The following is a 19,869-nucleotide window of genomic DNA, read 5'->3' as shown; positions in this document are numbered from 1 at the left end:
AGATTTCTCACACATTGTTAAATTCTATCTCTATGTGATTATTTGCCTATAGGGGTAACTTCCTATGTTGTTCATAACACTTTGTCACTCTCATGGTCCATTCGTACTTTAGTTGGCCTCCTCTCCATTTTCCAATTTTCTCTCATATTTAATTGTTTGAGTAATCAATTCTTGATTTCCTTAGTTTACTAATCTTTATTTCCTTAAAATCTATAGATGCAATTGATTATAAGGGCATATCATAGATCTATGATATCAACTCACAAATATTTTCTAAATTTGTTCAAATTTAAGAACAACGAGCATGCCAAAATTATCATTTTTTTAAGAATGTAGCAAATTGATTTTCTTATATAACATTGATATTAGATAATAAGCTATCAAGACCTTTCCTTTTCAATTGATTTCTTAATACTAACTTTTATTTCTAAATTATCAATATCAACCATCGTTAATTTTATTCAAATTAATTTATGTTTTATATAATTTATTTGAATAACCAAAATTACATTTTAAATTAATTTCTGATTTATTTAATTAACATTCTTATCCAGATTAAACATCATAATAAAATCTTATTCATATAAAATAGTACATGAATAATTTCAAACTAAGATTTTAATAAGAAAATATTTCATCATTTGAGGAGTAAGAGCACGACATGACTGTTTAAAAAAGCATGACCGTTAGTTGTTATGAATCTTAAATATAAACAAGAATATTATAAAAAAACATGACTGTTATAAAAAACATGACCGTTAGCTGTTATGATTGTTAAATAAAAACAGGACTGTTAAAAAAAACATGAGCGTTTCAAAAAAACAATGTTTTCAACCTCTTATAAATGGTGACTTCCAACTAGGTGCTCCTCATCAGTTCCTCTTCTGCCAATACTTTCTTCCTAAATTTGTTTTCGATGTCTTTTATTGGAGTTTTATGTTAGTTTTGTTTTTGTTAGGATTTTTCATATTTTCTGATAAGAATCTTGTATAGCATGCATGCTGGTCTAGTCAGTCTTTCGATGATTTGTTCTTTTTTTGAGGTTGGTTTTTTAATTTTACATAGAAAGAGGGAAAGCAGAAGGCAGAGAGAGCAATGGATATATGAAGGAATATTTGGGAGGAAGTTGTGCTCTAAGCTGAACAACCGGGGAGGGAGGGAGAGAATGTCACGGGGAAGGGAGGCTCATTTGCTTGAAATTGAAGGCTCTGCGCTTAGTCTCCATTTAGGTATGTCTATCTGCTATTTTTTCCTCCCACCGACTAGCCATTGTTTACATCAAAAATTGTGTTTTATCTTGGTCCCTTATTCTAATTGTCTTCCTTTATCTTAATCGCAAATTCATCTGCTTTTATCTTAATCCCATATTTTAAATGAATTGAAATTGAGATTAAAAATGATAGGTTGAGGATCTTGTTGTTGCCTGGAATTTATTGCGTTGTAATATTCTTTGTCCTCTCACCCTAATCATAACAATCTTACATAAACTGTCATTTTGTTCATTTTCCTTTCAAATCCATTGTGCAACCATTGAGACATTTTGTCAAACAATTCATATGTCTGTTACTTGTTATTATGGTCTATGTGCAACCTATCATTTATGGGTACGAATAAAAGATTCGACGCCCTCTTTCTATCTGGCCAATCCACATTTTGTCTCTCGTGGTAATTGTAATTGCAACAGCAAAAGAATTCTTCAAACTTGAAGAAGCGTTTAGCTTAGGTATTCTAATCGCGGTTTAATTTCTAGTCTTCAATGATCTTTCGATTTGCATTACAAATGGAGGTTCAGTGTGTCTCTTTGTGCCTAAATCCTAACTTTAAAATTGTTTTAGACATTTTTTCTTTCATGTGTTTGAGTAATTGTAGATTATATATGCAAGTAGCTATATAATGAGAGAGTTACTGTAAATGGCATTTAAACTGTGGAAATCTTGCGTAATTGCATTTAACCTATTCAACCTCGTAGTGGGACTAATTCATTTTATGTTTGTCTTGTAATTGCATTTAACCTCTGATAAGTTTTTTGACTGCATTTTTCCATCTCCTCTGTTTCTTGAAGTTGTTAAAGTAGATACTTTCCAAACATTGTGACATGGGCATATTTCATACTGTGCACTTTGTAGTCATAAAAGATAGGGAATAAAGTAATCACTAAAATAGGATTAGGTATTCGTTTGAGAGTTGAACTTACCAGTCAAGGAACTTTCCACCTTCTCCTAGATTTCAATCTCATCCTATTGGTCCAAAAATTTACACTTCAGCTCAAAAGTGGGGTGTCACTATTACATGGAAAGAATCTGAGGGTAATTTTTTCATGACATTTATCTATTTATCATTGTTCAGAAAGGTAGATCCACTTAATTCTCTGCAACAACCATTCAAAAATGATGAGTAGTAGTCAGAACTTCCACTGTAGTATTGAAACTAGGCTAATTTATTATTATAAAGCTGAGACAAAGGTTTGCAAATATGATAATACTAAAGCTCGATTCTCTTGGAAATCTCTTTTTGTAGCCTTGGTATCTCATTTATTAATCATCTCTCATTGAAGCCCTATTTGTTTAGTTTGCAGAGGTGTTTGTGAAAGATCTTTGGTCTGATTGGATTAATGCTATTGACTTCATTTAATTTGAGATGGATTCAATATTAATTGTAGTTTAAAATTTTATGTGATTTACAGTCAAGGTAATGACCATGGCTCGAGCTATCCTGGGTGGAGTACTTAACCGAGGGCCATGGGCATGGACCACACCTAATAATTGTAGAGGTTTTAAAGTCCTGGAAAATGCCCGTGGCTTGCCAAATATTACTTAGTTTCTCTAAAATATGTTGATGGTTTATCCACTGATAGTTTAAGATGTGCTTATGCCATCTTTCATATACTTGACCAGAAAAAATGCCAAACACGAGTTGGGTGAACACAACAATGATGACGTTAGTATTTCTATTGATTTTGTTATCAGTTATTCAAATGAAACTTTCAACCTGTCTCTATTTTTTTAATCAATGAGAAAAATGGGCTTTCTACTCATGCTTGTTTCTCATTAATTTTTAAATAGCAGAGTTTCTACAGAAGCCAATATCAGAGGATAAGCTAAAAATATATTTGGCAACATGTGGTTCAAAAGATATGTGGTTTGAAACTTTGAGAAACCTTGTGTCCATAGTTCGTTTCAATTTATGCTTTATAAGGGGAAGAGTTTAAATTTGAATATTTTCCATAGTTTTGTTTTCTGTATGTGTACACTTTGCACAATTTTATCATGATTTTTGAAAGATTTTTAGAGTCCAACTGCTTGTATTTTGGACATAGGGCCAATCACAAAATATATGAATCTTTAAAAAGGAAACATGATAAGGAGATTTAATTTGTGCAAGCATTCAGTACATGTTCCTTCCAAAGTCTCTAAAACCAGTTAAATCAACTATTGCATCGATGCTTGATATGGGGTTTGGAGTGGCTCAAGTTAAGAGTGAAAAACTTGAAGGCAGAAAATCTGATCATAGGATACATGAGGCTAGCACTTAATATGAGGGAGTGGCTCACATGTCACTTCCCACAAGCCCTGTAATTCAAGTTAAGAGTGCACGGTAATGCGTGGAGAATAATAGTATCTCAATTGTTATTGCAATCAATGAAGAGCAAATTTTAATTTTACCTGCGCTTGGTTTTCATCCCCAGTTCCTTTTTCTGCCTGGCTTTAATTGTCCTGTTTTAGATTGTAACTGGAAAACTTGCACTTGCATCCTTTAGTTATGTTTTCACATATTTAAGTGGCATTTACCTTTGCTTTGTGCATCAACAAGGAGGTGGAGTGTGCTTTTATGACAGTAACACACAGAATTGATATTTTAGAGTTGCATTTGTTAATAAAAAATAAAACAAAATATATTGAAATTTTTGGTATTAGAACATAGTTTGTCTAGACTATAGTTAGGCAGATTTTTGGTAAGATATTTGTTCTATTTGAAAGGTCTGGTGCATTTAAAAAATATTCATATATTTTCATTAAAGTTATTTATTTTATATCAGTTTTATTTTATTTTAATGATAGTTTTATATTTTATTTGTAGGAAAATCGACTTAAATTTAAACCATGGTTTGTTGAGTGTTTGACAGGAAGAGTTGGAAGCTGAAATCAAGTAATGAATGTAGATATATAAAATTTGAGGAAAATGTTTTAAATTTTGAATGGCTTACTAAATGCAACATTTAATATCTACAATTGGAAAAAATGTTGCATTTTTTTAATCAATTGTTAAAATTTTTAAATTGTAAATTTAAAAATTTCACTATAATATTTAATATCTAAAACTGGAGAAGGTGTTACATTTTTTAATCAGTTCCTAAAATTGATATGTAAACTTTTAGTGTGTTTCACTTTGACAATTAGTAGTTTTTGGAAGTGTGTTTGAACTTTAGCCATTTACTTTGTGTACATTTTATTGTAAGAACTTTGACATCATTTTTATTGTTTGTTGTCATTCCTCTTTTGTGTGTGTATTTATATGAAGTGTTTGCCTGAGCTTTGGCATTTAGTTTGTGTGTTTGAATTTTGACATAAATTAATTGTTTGTTTGAAGTGTCTTCTAAACTTAATTAGTTTAGTGTATTTCACTTTGGCGTCCACTAGTTGGAAGTGTATGAATTTTAGGCATTATTTTGTGTATATTTTATTGTTTGAACTTTAACATTCACTTTTGGTGCATGTTTCAATTTCAAGAGTGTTCTAATTTTGGCACTCACTTTATGCGCATGTTTAAACTTGTATACTTTGTGTGTGTGAAGTGTTTTTTTAACTACGTCATTTATTTTGAGTATTGCTCCAATATTTAATCCATGCCTAGTTGAACTAATTTTATGTGATGCATGTTTGAACATTGACATTCATTTTATGTGGATGGTTTTTAATTTGGCATTCACTTTGTGCACGTTTGAACTTCAAATTTACTTTTTTTTTTAAGATTGTAAACTTTAGCATTTATTTTGTATATGTTGGAAAGTGTGTTTGAACTTCACATTTTCTTTAAGTAAAGATTTATAATAAACTTTTGGCATTCACTAATGAGAATGTTTAAACTTAAGCATTTACTTTAAATGTGTGTGGATTGTGTATTTGAAAAAACTATATGTTGTGTTGTACTTTGATATGTGTTTATATGTTTGAACTTTCAAATTCATTTTGTGTGAACAATGTACATGTTTGAACGAACATTGGCATTCATGTTGTGTTGCATGTAGTAAGATGTGTGTAAATTTTGCCATTTATTTTGTGTATTGCTCCAATATTTACTTCAAGCCTAGTTGAACTAAATTTGTGTGATGCATGTTTGAACATTGGCATAAACTTTGTGCATGTTTGAAATTCAAGTTTACTTTATGTGAAGATTTATGAACTTTAGCATTTATTTTGTATATGTTTGAAATGTGTTTGAACTTCACATTCACTTTATGTACATACTATAATAAAATTTGGCATTCACTAATGAGAAAGTTTAAACTTTAGCATTTACTTTATGTGTGTGCGGATTGTGTATTTGGAAAAACTATATGTTGTGTTTTGAACTTTCAAATTCATTTTGTGTGAGCAATGTACTAACATTGACATTCACCTATGTTGCATGTTTGAACTAACATTGGCATTCATGTTGTGTTGCATGTTGTAAGGTGTGTGTAAACTTTGTCATTTATTTTGTGTATTCCTCCAATATTTACTTCAAGCCTAGTTGAACTAAATTTGTGTGATGTATATTTGAACACTGGCATTCATGTTTAAAAATTTGAGGAAAATGTTTTAAATTTTGAATGTTTGAACTTCAAGTTTACTTTATGTGAAGATTTATAAACTTAAGCATTTATTTTGTATATATTTGAAATGTGTTTGAACTTCACATTCACTTTATGTAAAGGCTATAATAAACTTTGACATTCACTAATGGAAATGTTTAAACTTTAGCATTTACTTTATATATGTGTGGATTGTGTGTTTGAAAAAACTATATGTTGTGTTTATATGTTTGAACTTTCAAATTTATTTTGCGTGAACAATGTATAACATTGACATTCACCTATGTTGTGCTACAATGTTATAAGGTGTGTATAAACTTTAACATTCACTTTGTGTGTGAACTTAAGTGTTTATATAATGAGTGGTGTTCAACAATTATAAAATTTTATCTGAAATTGGGTATAGAAATGACATAATAGTATAATAGCATGCACAAAAATGTTCTTAGCATGAAAAGTGTTTGTGAGACCCCACCTTATGTGGTTCTCTTTGATTCTCTATGTTCTTGATGATGTTGCAAACTCATTTGATGTTCTCATAGGTTATGGACAATGGTTTTGTTTCGGGATGTAACTGATGTTCATAAGGATTCTTTTTTTTGGGTGTCATTAGATATTGAAGTGTTAAATAGAATTTTGTTGAGTATGATAATTATCAAATGTTTTACCTTCTATATTTCCGATTGACCTAGAATTTCCTCAATGAAACTAAGATTTTTGTGTGTGTCATGTTCCTATGTTGGACATTATTCAAGATTACTCACATATGGATTGTTAACATAATGAGTCATTTAGGGGTTGTAGGTTGACAAAAATGTATTAGTTGTAGCCACTTTGTGATTAACGAATGAATTATCTTTGAATATGCAAACATTTATTTGTTAGAGATATCATTAATGAGTTAAGCTATATTGTAACTGATTATGAAATTATAGAGAAAATATTGTTTTGATAAGCTGCATTGTTTGAAACATTATGTGCTTGAAAAATATTTGATAAGAGGCGAAATATAGACTCAAATCATATGGAAGGCTTAAAGGCTTTTGATGTTCTTGTATTCAGGCTCTGCAAGTGTACCCTGGGGCTAAATACGCATTCTAATTTTGTTTTCAATGACTAGATTCGGTCTGCATGCCTGCAACATTGAATCAACCTTAAGATAATCTCAACAATTATTTCTTTTTATTTTGTACATATAGGAATGGGAAGCGCATTGGAAACACTATGTGAATAGGCCTATGGGGCAAAGCGATATCATCTACTCGAGATTCATGTGCAGAGAGCAATTTTTATTCATTTTTGTGTGTGCATATCACTTTCTATAGTGTGGGCTTACATGGGCAACATTCTAGTTGCATTTGGGCACGACCCTTTAATATCCTTTAAGCAAGGAAATTTGCCAAATGGCTGATTCCGAGCCTATTTGCTTATGTTGTTCTTCAACCTCTTCAAAATTTCTCCAGTCACAAAGTATTGTCTTTCCCATGATGCTAGGCTCTGGTATTTAAAATTGGATTTGGTAATAAAGAGGTTGCCTTGGCAAGTAACATTTCCAACTGGCTCAATGTGGTACTTCTTTTACTATATATAAAAAAATTGCCTCAATGCAAGAGGACATTGACATCCCTTACAAGGGAGGCTTTGCATGATATTAAAGAATATCTCAAGCTTGCTATTCCATCTTCACTGATGATCTGGTGTAATAATTTAATATCTTAGCTACAAAATTTGGTCAAGTTGTCTATGTAATATGTCAGAGCATTTTTGTCTTTTAACACTACAGAATGTTCAAATTTCATAGCATGTGAAGAACAATTTGACAAATAGACCAGATCAAGTTTTTTTCATCATACCATAATGCAAGTTGTTAATAAGACATTGTAGATTAATACCAGAATGGTTTTCTAAACTTATTTTATCAGTACATTATTTTATGGTTGTGGACAACTTGTAGTATTGGTCCTTTGAAACTCTTGTTCTCTTGTCAGGCCTGTTGCCAAATCCAAAACTTGAGAAATCAGTTCTTTCAATCTGGTATGTATGTGTAATGTAAAAATTTTAGTTGAATGTATTTTAATAAGGGTGTTTTATCGAGGCTAATATTTATATTTTGCAGCGTTAACACTTCTGCTCTAGCATATATGATTCCCCTTGGTTTTGGTGTTGTTGTAAGGTTGGTACATTTTACAACTAACTAATAATTTTTTGTGTGTTATGTGCTTTCATTCTTTATCTTTCATTGTGTTGTTTATATTATGTTCCTCTACATTAATTATTTATACTTGTGAAAAATCATTCACCCCTTCTCAGTTTTCCTCAGGTATCAGAGATTCTAACAAAAGTTTTCAGTAGAGACCACTACTATGCATGCTTTCTAAGGTTCGAACTAGGGTTTTCAAGTTTGGACTGAGACTTGAACAGGAGATAAGTCTTCTACATGATAGACGACATGGTATGTGGTTTTTCCTTTCCTTTTACCTCTGTGCAAAAAATATTTCTTTTATTAAGAATACTGGAGCTTTTTCTTGGGTTTCATCTTTTCAAACGATGATAGTATTAGTTTTTATTGGCGAAGGTTATAGCCGCTATTTGTGTGTTTTACCATGCCAATGTATTCATGGCTGCAATCTACACTATTATGACTGTACATGCCTTTTGGGAAGCTGTGTTCATTGGTTCTCTTCTTTGAAAAACTGAGGTTATAACTGTGACTGTGAAAAGGTCTTCCATTTGTTTTGAGCTTACCTTTTCTCTGTGAAGGAACTCGAGCTATCTCAGGCTTCTTATTACTGCAACCTTTTGTGAATCTGTGTTTTTCGTTTCAAATGGCTATGTAACTTTGAGGCTCTTGACAATGGATATTTTAAGCGTTCCAAAACCTTGGAATTTGTAGTGGCAACATCCTCAACAGGTGCCTCGATAGGTGCCTCTGCTACATGATCAAGCTCGTGCTCCTCCTCCTCACGTGATGCCACTTCCGCATCCCATTCCTCTCCTGCCCTCTCCAACTCACTTAGCTGCTCATCAGTAAGGAATGGATCCAAATCATTATCAACAACATCATGAACAACAACCCATTCTACTGCATATGGATCAATGTCATCCAAGTCAAATCCTTCATGTGAATCTTTCCCTTGCACCTTCTTTTCATACAATTGAATGTTGTATTACACATAGAAAATATCATTCAAGTGTTGTTGAGTCAACCTATTACGCTTTTTTGTGTGGATGGACTAAAAAAAACTCCAATTGCGCTCAGAACCAGAAGCACTAGAAGGTTGCGATAATATGCGGATGGCAAGCTTTTGAAGATTAGGTTATGTGGCACTATAATCTTCCCACCAAAAATCTGCAAGGATAAAAAATTCCATTTATTATTTGTAAAGATTTTAATAATCTTAAAGAGAAATAAATGGTAAAATAAAATTAAACATATCTTTTTTTTTGCCTGGTCATAAGGTGTCTCTCCTACGTTTGCAATCAAGTGAAGAAAACAATGGCCTCGTGGCCTTCTTATAGCTCTGCAACTCATCAAGTATCAGGTCTCAAAGGTTCTCATCATCAACTAATCTCTGAATGCATGTGTCAAGGCCAATTCTAACCTCTTCATCTACACTGAAACTTGGGGAGTAAAAAAACTTGGGATTCAAGAAGTAGGCAACAACATGAATATGTTGGTGGAGCTGATGGTTCCACCTTCGATCAATTATGTGTCATATGGGTTCATACTTGGTCTTGTTTGATGCATACAAGTGTTGAATCGCCTCTTTGGCCTTATCCATGGCCTCATACAGATACCCCATGGAGTTATGATCCCCATCCACCAATCGTAGCACCCTCACCAACGGTTCCGACACCTAGATATAAAAAATTTAACAAAATCAATAGATTGTAATATTAGAAAATTAAATAATAAATCATCAATTAAAGTTTCAAAACTTACATTGATGATCTCCTCCACCATCTTGACAAAATTAGAATAAAAAATGGCAACAACAACCTTCTTTGCTTCAAGCTTTGTAGCATAAAGACTCCCCAACCATATTTCACTCACGAATATCTGCTTTAGGTTGGGAAATGTAGCAAGTATGCTCTGCAAGGTGAGGAATTTGTAGCAAAGTGTGTGACCCCTAATCGCACAAAATTCTTACCATCGGTGTGCTCTCTCATAAGATTAAAGACCCATGTGTGATTGCAGATGTATTTGGTGATATTCCTTCCATCTTCAACCACTTTCTTTACCCAACTTAGTTTCCCTATGTCCTCAAGGAGAAATTCAAGACAATGGGCAGCACAAGGGATCCAAAATAATGTCGAATGTCTAGCCATTAAAAGTTTGCCGACTGCCACATATGCAACTACATTATCAGTCACAACCTATATGACATTCTGCACTCCCACATCCATCACCACCTCATCCAACATGTTGCACAAGGTCTCTACATTCTTCAATTCATTGGAGACATCAATTTATTTTAAAAATAGTAACTCTCCCCTTGATGTAGCTAGAAAGTTGATGAGTGTCCTATTCCTACCATCTGTCCACCCATCTGAAAGAATGGTGCAGCCATTCTTTTGCCAAATACTCCTTTTCTCTTCCACTAATGTGTGAGTGTTTTGGACCTCATCTTGCAATAGCAGTCCACTAATCTCATAACGAATTGGGGACTTGAACCCCTTACCTACCATAGTCAATGCAGTGACCAATTGGTCCCAAGATGGACTAGAAACAACATTGAATGGAATATCATTGTAGATCCAAAATATAGCACATGCCACCTTTGTTTGTTGGTGAACCTCTTTATTCCATGCAGTGCCTAGCAATCCAAGTTGTGCACCAGGAGTGTTACGTGGAACAAAGTAGTTTTCTATATGATTGCCCACACTTCCCATTCCTCGTATTTGTGGCCCAAGGGAAGAACTAGATGCCCCCACATCTGTATGTGACCCCATAAAACTCAAATCTTCCCTTGGGGCTGCCATTGCCTCAATTGTTCTCTTTTTTGTTTCCTTCCTTTGATCATATGCTTCAAGTGTGGCTATTGCATCCCTTGTAGCCTCTTCAGGACATTCCTTACATTTCTGGTATCTCAGCTTTCAATCTATGCAAGGTGATATTTGAACCTATTAATGCAACCTTTTATAATCTTACTGCAATGGTTACAAAGGACGTCTCCTTGTTTTGGACCTGGTGTCCCATGTTTCCAACAAAGGTCTCTCTTTTTGCCACTTGTAGAACTAGAAGCCATTTTATTTCAAAAAAATTGGAACAAAACCTAGCAAGAGAAAGAGACGACATTTAGAAAATAGTAACATTATTATTAACTTATTACATTCCTAATTGGAAATCCTATCTGCATCAAAGTAACTCGAAAATTAATTAAAATTTATAGTGAATAACAATGTTACTGTTAATAAGTTAATAACAATTAAAATAAGAAGAAATGTATTACAGTATATGAGGTGGGAAGATTTATTTCTCTCTTTAAGATTATTAAAATATACAGTCAATAATCTTAAATTACAGTCACATATCATCACAATATATGACAGTCAATTATCTTAAATTATTAATATAATATACAGTTAAATATTAGAGTAATATATTACAGTCACATATATGTATTATTGTTAGTGGATAATAGTATATAATAATATATTACAGTCAATAATCTTAAATTACAATCATATATCTTAAGATTATTGACAGTCAATTATATACAGTCACATATTACAGTAATATATTAGTCACATATTATTGTTTTACACTAAGATTATTACCTTATTACATATTTACAATAATATGAGACTATAATATATATTATATAGTATATAGTATATGAGGATTGACAGTCATATTATCATTAAAATTTAATATTACTATAAATTGTAATAAGGTACGTGACTGTAAATTCACTAAATTGTATTATATGACTGTAATATGTGTGATTGTAATATCATATTATAGTCACATATATTACAGTTGATTAATAATAAATACGATGTAAACCAAAAATCCTTTATAAGAAGCAATAAATATTTAAAATTCTAAATAATCCTTTAGAATTCAAATGCAAAAAACATTGACTAAAATCAAAAATCCAACCTTTGAAATCTGCTCTATGTCATGCGATTTTTTCGTGTAGTTGTATCAAACCCTAGTCGTGACCACAGGTGCAAAAATGACATCTTTTTTTGCCTCATGTCGTCGCGCAATGAAATGCCAAAATATTTAGGTATTGGCGGACCACGGACTTTAATCATTTTTTTTGGTGTTTTGAATTGGTATTTTAGTCAAGTTTTGGCGATTTCGACGCCCAAAAATCGTGGCGTGATTTAGGAAAACTCTGCCCCGAGTTTATCAGCATGCGATTCGCATGCCATTAGGGGTCGAGATTTTTCTAATGGCATGCAGAGTTTTTCAACCTTGATTGAGTTGTCTGAATATGGTTGTCTTTTGAATTTAACAGGGACTTCTCTTAATTAGGGTTTCATAGAGATAAAAGAGATATGAGCTGAACCTTTTGTTAACCCTTATGGCTATCTTGGGTGTTCCATGTATTTCTCCTTAATGGATTGTATATCACTATGTCTCATATAAAATGATAACACCTCCATGATGCACTAATCTCAATGCATATCACTGTCATTAAATTCTCTTTGAAGGTTGCTATAGGCCTTATCCCTTGGATCTTGATATTTACTGTCCATTCATATCTTTGTGACAAGCTTATTCCATAAGTTTGTTGCTATGAGCTAGGACTGCAAATTGTATTGGATGTAACCTACGTGATAGGCTACTTTTCTACCATTGTGAGATGCATTGATTTTGGTCTTCATACTGATATTTTTTTGTTATTTGAATTGCTAATGTGGATACCTTGGCTCTTTATCTGTGAGACTTGTATGCTTCAACCACTTGCAAGTAAGACTGTCAAAAGAATGGAACTTATTCTTTGACTGCAAACTCTTCTTTGATGAGTGTTGTTCAGTTACACCTTTTGACAGTCATGCTTACAACCATGGAGTTCTTATTTTGAACTATCTTTTCTAGCATTTATGCTTTTGAGGATTTTCATTCACTATTTCATTAGTTATGAGTGGACTTCATGTCCATTGTTTTTTTTATGGTGGCTTAGTGTTTATAGTTTACTGTCTTTACCCTTATTCTTGTGCATCATCATGTGAGATGGGACCTTTGTTTGCCTTGTCTTAGATTAATGATGTAGTTGTAACTGTTTTTTCCTCTGTTTCCAATGGCTTACTGCATTGACTTTCAAATAAAGTTTTACCCTATCATGGATGCCCTACTCTTTGACTGCAATTGGTCTTTATTCACTATCTCTTTAGATCTGCAACATGAAGATTTACTTACTATTATGGGTCTTTGATCTGAGATTTTGTTCATGGGTCTGTCCATTCTTTTACCGTTTTTGAATTGTTAGATTCAATTTACAAAAACCCTTTCAAAGATGATCAAAACTATTGTGATTGTGTATACCATTCTTTCAGATTTGTGACTATAACAAAAATTCTTTATGAGCTATCCACTTTGGTGTCTACTAGTAACAGACTACTTATCTAGATACCTCTGTGATGACTTTTATCACTGTTAATTGGCTTGTGAGGTATGTATTTTTTTCATCATGAGGTTTCTAAGAAATGCCTATCCATCCTTGGGTCCGTGTTTGCACCTATATACTATCCTTTGATGCTTTGGATAACTTTGTTTCACTATTCTTATGAATATCACTAATACTGCATTGTGAATGTTAAGAAGGGTAATATCATTGATATTCATTTTATAAGACTGCTCTTTACCCTCAAATCCTAACAATGAGTGCCAATTCTTTTAATTTGTATTTTGTCTTTATTATGATAATTTCATGGCAATCTACTCTTGAATCTATACTATGATAGCTTATGACTGTAGCAGTTGTATCATTGTGACTTTGTAGACTCATGTTGTACATGCCTATCCTTGATTATTATGTGTTATTTGGTCAGGTTTACACTTTACACAGGCTTCTCTTATTGTGTTATCATATTCAGGCATTAAGACTGCATTTTATATCACTGTGATAATGACTATGCATTAGCCATCTCTTGCATTGAATCTTTGTGTGCATTCACTCCTTATCACAGAACTTTATCACCACACTTCTCACAGCAATGCTCATCCCTACTATAATGAACTTGTCCTTATCAAGGTTGTATTCATAGTTTATAATGATTATAGCCAATCATCATCTCTATCCTTAAGGAAATCATTGTGTATTGTATTCATCTTGTTGTTTGAACTTTACTATAATTGGACTGCTCTTTATTGCCCAAGGTTTCTATAGATTGTTGTTGCTGATGAATTACCTAAACTTGACAATGAATATGATATCTTTATCTCTTCTCTGAAAGGTCTACCTTCTTGTCAAATGGTTGTTAATGTGGTTCTTTACTATCCAGATATCCATTGGGTCTTAACAAGGGCTTCTTACTGTTCAAACTTTCTTGTTCTTAGGGCAATATTGCAAACCCTTATTCCAAAAATTGTTGTTGATCATATGGCACTATATAATGTACTCACTGTTCTTTGAAGGCTGCTATTATAATCTTTCAATGTTTTGATAACAATACTCTTTGTGTTTTTTTGCATTTGGATATCACCGTATCAATAACATCATGGTGACTGTCTTCGATCATTATGTCTATGCACTGTCAAATTGTTCATATGCTGATTTAGAAGCTTCATTGTTATGGCTTTGAAGACCACTCCCTATAATGCATTCTTTATGATCTAGAAATGAGATTCCCTTTCCATACATATCAATTTGAATGCTATCTTCATTTCATTGTTTTGATGTGTTTATGAGATCACTGTATTTAATCATTAGCATCTCTATATTATTAGCTCTCTTGTAGGCACTATCTTATTCACAGTCTTCAAGACCATATGCATTGTCTTAAATGACTATTATACTTGATTGCAACTATCACATGTATTTATTTGTTCTAACTGTGCACTCCATGTATGATTATGCCTTAAAGGTCACTATGATTTTGTTTCCATTTCACTGTCTTTTGTCTTGTAGGAATGGACTATAGATGAAATAATGTTGTTATGTCCTATTATCTGCAAATGTTGTACCATGCACTACATATGATCACTAAAACTCCACTTATGCTCTTTTATCATAGGTCTACTCATGATCTCTTTTGATATCTCTTTGCATGGTGACTGGATAGATAGTTGTTTTAATATCATTGTCCTTATTACTTACTATGGCTATATGCCAAAAATGTGGTCTTCCACCCACAAGAGGGAAAACACTTCAAACACACCAATGAAGCATTGCATTAGATGTTAGAAATTAAAACATATGAATATATTAAAAACTCTAAAATCACCTCATTGTCCTCTATCTCTAAAGATCTCTAAGATTCAAGGTGGCCCTCACTTGGAAGAGCACTTGATCCTCGATATGACAACCTAGAGAACGAGTTATATGAAAAATGCCACTAGAATCGAAATGGATGCAACTAGGATTCTAGTGAGTGCTAAGAGATGATGATGAAGATGAAGGATGCAAGCTAGGTCATTAGGAGGCAAAGTATATTCCAAATTGAAAGCTAAGTATGCTATGTGAGTTAATTAGACTAAAAATGAGAATGCAAAACTTATAAAAGAAGTGAAATTAAGCTAGGATGGAAGATTAAAATACAACTAAATGAAGCTAAACTATGTGCTATGGATGTTTGAGGATAATGTTGATGATTGGTGATGAAAAAGAGAGCTCCTTAACTTGCAATGTGACTATAATTTTGAAGCACAAAAGACTTGACAAATTGAAGAAGGAATGGGCTCTATTTATAGGGAAAATAGAGAAATTGATGGCTGAGATTGAATAATCTCAACAAGGGCTAGGATTGAAAGTTATTGATCCATGGGATAGATTCAATCCAATCCCAATTTGACAAATGTCACCTTGAGAGGCTTGAGGGGATACTAAAAAATCATTAGATGCTAATCAAGCAATTTGGGATAACCTCAAGGAGTGACATCATGGATAATGTCATTAACTAGGAAGACATGCTATTACCCAAGAGGTAAACTCTTGTGCAACATGGAAAAATGGTTAAAGGGACAACCATCATGGCTGAGGGGTGTGGGCTTGTAAGAGGCATTAAATGTCGTAGAAGACTTTTGGGGCTAATTTGTAAGGCTCTTACAAATTTGGGGAACTCAACAAGTTAGCTTGTTCAATAAGGTAGAGTCTTCAACACATTTTGAAGACTTTCCCCAAATCTGGAGAAGTAACTCCCCCAATTTTAGGGATGGGAGATGATTAGGAGAATGGGACATGATTAGGAGATTAGGAGATGATTAGGATAGGATTAGAAGGCTTCTAGAAGAATGATTAGGGGAATGTATAATTTTGCAAGTGGGTGAGGGAAAATAGGATTTTTAGTTATATTAAAATGCTTTAATTTAGCCAAAAGGGATGCAACTTGCATTTATAGGATTTTGCAAGTGGGGGGATTTTTAAATAAATTTTGATTTATTTAAATGCAAGAGGGATTTTAATTAAATTTGAATTTGATCAAAAAGGGGAAAAGGGGATTTTCATTAAATAGATAAGATTTATTCAATTAAATGGCTAAGGGTACTTAATCAAACCTTAGTTTAATTAATAGGTTAGGCTAGAGGAAATGGATTTAATCAAATCTTTAATTTGATTAATAGGCTAATTGGAAGAATAGGTGTATTAATTAAATCTTAATTTAATTAATTAGAAGAATTAGGGATAATTAAATGAATAAAATTCACTTAATTCATTGTGCAACTTTTAGGTGTCTACAATAGTTGCTACTCTTAGTGATTTGTGGTGATATTTTGAAGCATTAATCATGTTCTTTTTAAGATCATGTAGTGATCTTTTGTACTTGCATTCTTGTCCTTTAGTGATTCTTCTATTAAAATACCTCTATGTTAGCCCTTTTTAGATTACTGTTCTTTACCTGTATGACCTTTTAGATCTCAGAATCAGTATCCTAAAGGATGTGATTCACGTTTTTAACAGGTTGAATATTATTGGCATCTTTCAAGTTTTTTGTCACCAACAGAAGATGAATAACAATTGAACATTCATATAGGATTATGTTCAACTTGTAAAGGATGTGAATCCATCCTTTAGCTAAGAATGATGATCAGTTTTCTTATTAGAGCTTATCTCTCATTATGTTGCTATTGTAGTAGTGATAGTCATATATAGTTCCTTATGTTTTATGATCTCATTCATATGATGGCTTTAGTTAGCTGTCTCTTATTGAGTGCAATCATTTTCATTGTTGTATATGCTGCCATTGGATGGCAATTTATACTATCATTGAATGACAATATATGGGACTGTGGATGTGATTGTACTTGATGTCTGGCAACTGATTAGTGTCACCTTGTGAATGATAACTTCTACGTTGAGCTCTACCCTTGCGAGAGCCCATTTTAACCCACATACTTGACATTCATGAAATGGAAACTTGTCCTATACCTTCATAGTGAACAAACATGTTAGATAAAACATGGTACTTGTTTCTAACCCATGACACCTTATCTGCAATGATTCCTTTATTTATGATTCTAATATGTTGATTACTATAGGCATGTGTTTTGGTATTCTTATGTAGATTAACTATATTGTTGATGAGTTTGAGTGTGAGGATATGATAATCCTCATTGCTCTAACATCATTTTTCCAAATCTATTGCAGGTATTGATGGACTGAGAGCATAAGAGAGTGAAGTGGATGAGCATCTATGACATCAACAACTCTCTCAAGTTTAGACTCATCATTCCAAGAAATTACGGGTTACCCTGTTCTCCCACTCATCTTTCTTCTGTTATATAGTTTATTTTCATGTTGTATGAAAATATATGTCTATGGTTTCAGCTATTCCCACGGCTTGTGTGGGATCTTGTGAATAGTTTGTTTTCATAAATAAAGATGTATTTTATGCAATGTTAAGCTTGAAAATCTCTTGTTTGGTTTAAACAATTGCATATCTAAAAATGAGTACTTTGTATAGCATACATGTTTATTTAAGAATGCAATCAGAAATTTCATATTTCCACATCTCTCCAATGTAATCTTGTTGTTATTTCATTAAAATTCTTGCATATCTAGAAATAAACTTTTGACTTGCAAACCATGATGTAAAGATGGAGAAACTGATAAAAAAATTATGTACCTTTTTCCAACTACAATATATAAATCTTGTAACAGGTCACCAAATTTAGGTGTAGCAAAATTTGGTAATAGTAGAAAAGTAGATGGTGAAGTGTTATTTCACCATATGCGCAGTATGTCTGATCTGATGTATGTATACAAGAGACTTGAACTATTGCATCCAGGTGGTGACTGCAATCATTGTATGAGGGAGATCAGGTCCTTCATAAGGTTTATCTTTGACACAGGCAATGGCATCAGTGGCAGTGGCCTCTAAATTATAATAATGTAAATAAGTAGATTAGGTTTCTTATTTTCTAAGAAGTGCATGAGCAAAGACTATTCCCCCTTGGAATGGAAAAATTTTGATCTTTTGCAAGTTACAGAGGAGGCTTCACCTTGTTGTAGACCTATTTTTTGACTTTGTGCCCAATGGATTCCCTAGGCTACTAATCATTATGCCAATCCAACTTATCACCCTTCTCGATTTACCAGAAATGTTGATGTTTTTATGTCACCCTTGAAGCCATCAATTACAATTGATCTAAGAGATAGTCAATGGCTTAAACCCTAAACCCTTAAGGCTTCTTGCCTTAGTCTTTTTTTTAGCCTTGTTCTTTTCCCCTGTTGATCGGCACTGGTGGTCATATCACTTAAACTCACTAGCTAGAGTGTCCTTTATTCATCTTAGAAATAGCCCTAACTTACTCATTACTAAGAGATGTTAGATTGTGGGTTTGTGACAGTTAAGGTAAACCGCCAGTTAGCCTTGCATTGTTGCAATGGATCGCTAAGGGTTATCGTGAATGCTAGGTTGCGTCATTGTAGCTTGGGGTTGGTACTTAGGGTTTCTATAGTGATGTTGTGATGGGTTTAGTGGTGGCCAATAATGGTTAGGCCACATCATCAGAATGGTTTAAGAATTGTGCTATTTCATGCTACGATGCTATGATGAACGGTTGGCAGTTAGGTCAGATGTGCGGTCGCATGGCTCACAGTCCTCAAAGTTAACTGACACTTAAACTTCTGATGTTGTGATGAGGTGAGTGGTGGTCGTTAGATGTCTGATCACAAGTTCATGGTGGTTAGGGACATGTGTTTTTTCAAGATACGATCTTGTGATTGCCAGATGAGGGTTAATGTTCAAGGTCAGCCGCATGATCGCAGGGGTCAGGAACAAGTGATATTTTAACTTGTGTCGTTGTGATGGTAGCTAATGGTTAAAGTGAATGTAAAGGCACATCATTTCAACTTCTTTATAACCGCTCTGGGCTTTCTCATGATCTCGCAAGATCCCGCCACATGTCTAGTTTGGTTAGTGTTTGATGGGCTTAGTCAGATGGTGGGGCCAACACAATTTCACATGTAAACAGTGGCCATTCAATTTTTGCTTAGGGAAAGATCGATGAATGTGTTTTATTTAATCATTGAGGATCTTTGAGAGCCTTTCTACCCACATCCCATCCATTCATCCATCCACAAAGAGAAGATCTAGCGGTTGAGATTCAAATTTTAGGATGAATGTTAGATTTTAAACGTGTCATGGTGGTTGTCGACCTATCAGACCTCAAAATTGAATGCATGTCTTGTCAACACACCATATCTAAACAGATTGGCTTTGATCAATTCTTGTCGAAACATGATGACATCCATTACTCCTTCCACTGTTGTATATATTTCGTAAGGTCGCCCATGCCCATTTATTGCATAGTTGACATTCTTGTTTGGCAAAGTGTATTTTGATGCCATCTTGATGCATCTCCTTCCTAATTTTTGGGGATTGTTGTTCTTTGCTAGTTGTGTGGGGTACTTTCAGACACACATCTTTGATCTAATCTGATTTATTTTCCTCTATAATCT

General features: G+C 33.3%; 1 protein-coding gene across 3 annotated transcripts; it reads left to right on the top strand.

Annotated features, from left to right (window-relative positions):
• The first annotated feature begins 877 nt into the window (after nt 1-877).
• LOC131073161 (uncharacterized) lies at nt 878-17,834 on the top strand. Of its 3 annotated transcripts, none has more exons than XR_009112838.2 (5): nt 878-1,229; nt 7,780-7,825; nt 7,908-7,964; nt 8,112-8,243; nt 17,554-17,828. XR_009112838.2 is itself a non-coding variant. In XM_058009558.2 (5 exons), exons 1-4 carry the CDS (start codon nt 995-997, stop codon nt 8,199-8,201), a joined length of 438 nt encoding a protein of 145 aa, XP_057865541.1. In that variant the 5' UTR covers nt 878-994; the 3' UTR covers nt 8,202-8,243; nt 17,554-17,834. The 3 variants fall into 3 exon arrangements, 1 of the variants encoding a protein (XP_057865541.1); XM_058009558.2 differs by having other exon boundaries at nt 8,102-8,243; nt 17,554-17,834; XR_009112839.2 differs by lacking the exon at nt 7,780-7,825 and having other exon boundaries at nt 17,554-17,827.
• The last annotated feature ends 2,035 nt before the right edge of the window (nt 17,835-19,869 follow it).

This window comes from Cryptomeria japonica, chromosome 1, assembly GCF_030272615.1.
Source record: "Cryptomeria japonica chromosome 1, Sugi_1.0, whole genome shotgun sequence".
NCBI classification, from domain to species: domain Eukaryota; kingdom Viridiplantae; phylum Streptophyta; class Pinopsida; order Cupressales; family Cupressaceae; genus Cryptomeria; species Cryptomeria japonica.
The sequence above is the reverse complement of the archived record's forward strand: the minus strand, read 5'-3'. Positions and strand labels throughout refer to the sequence as shown.

What these genes read in the sequence shown, in the direction of transcription:
- LOC131073161 (XM_058009558.2), top strand. Translation starts at nt 995, where the DNA reads ATGCATGCTGGTCTAGTCAGTCTTTCGATGATTTGTTCTTTTTTTGAG. An exon ending in AAATCAGTTCTTTCAATCTG is followed by an intron (nt 7,826 to 7,907) that starts GTATGTATGTGT and finishes TATATTTTGCAG; the next exon opens with CGTTAACACTTCTGCTCTAG. An exon ending in GGTTTTGGTGTTGTTGTAAG is followed by an intron (nt 7,965 to 8,101) that starts GTTGGTACATTT and finishes ACCCCTTCTCAG; the next exon opens with TTTTCCTCAGGTATCAGAGA.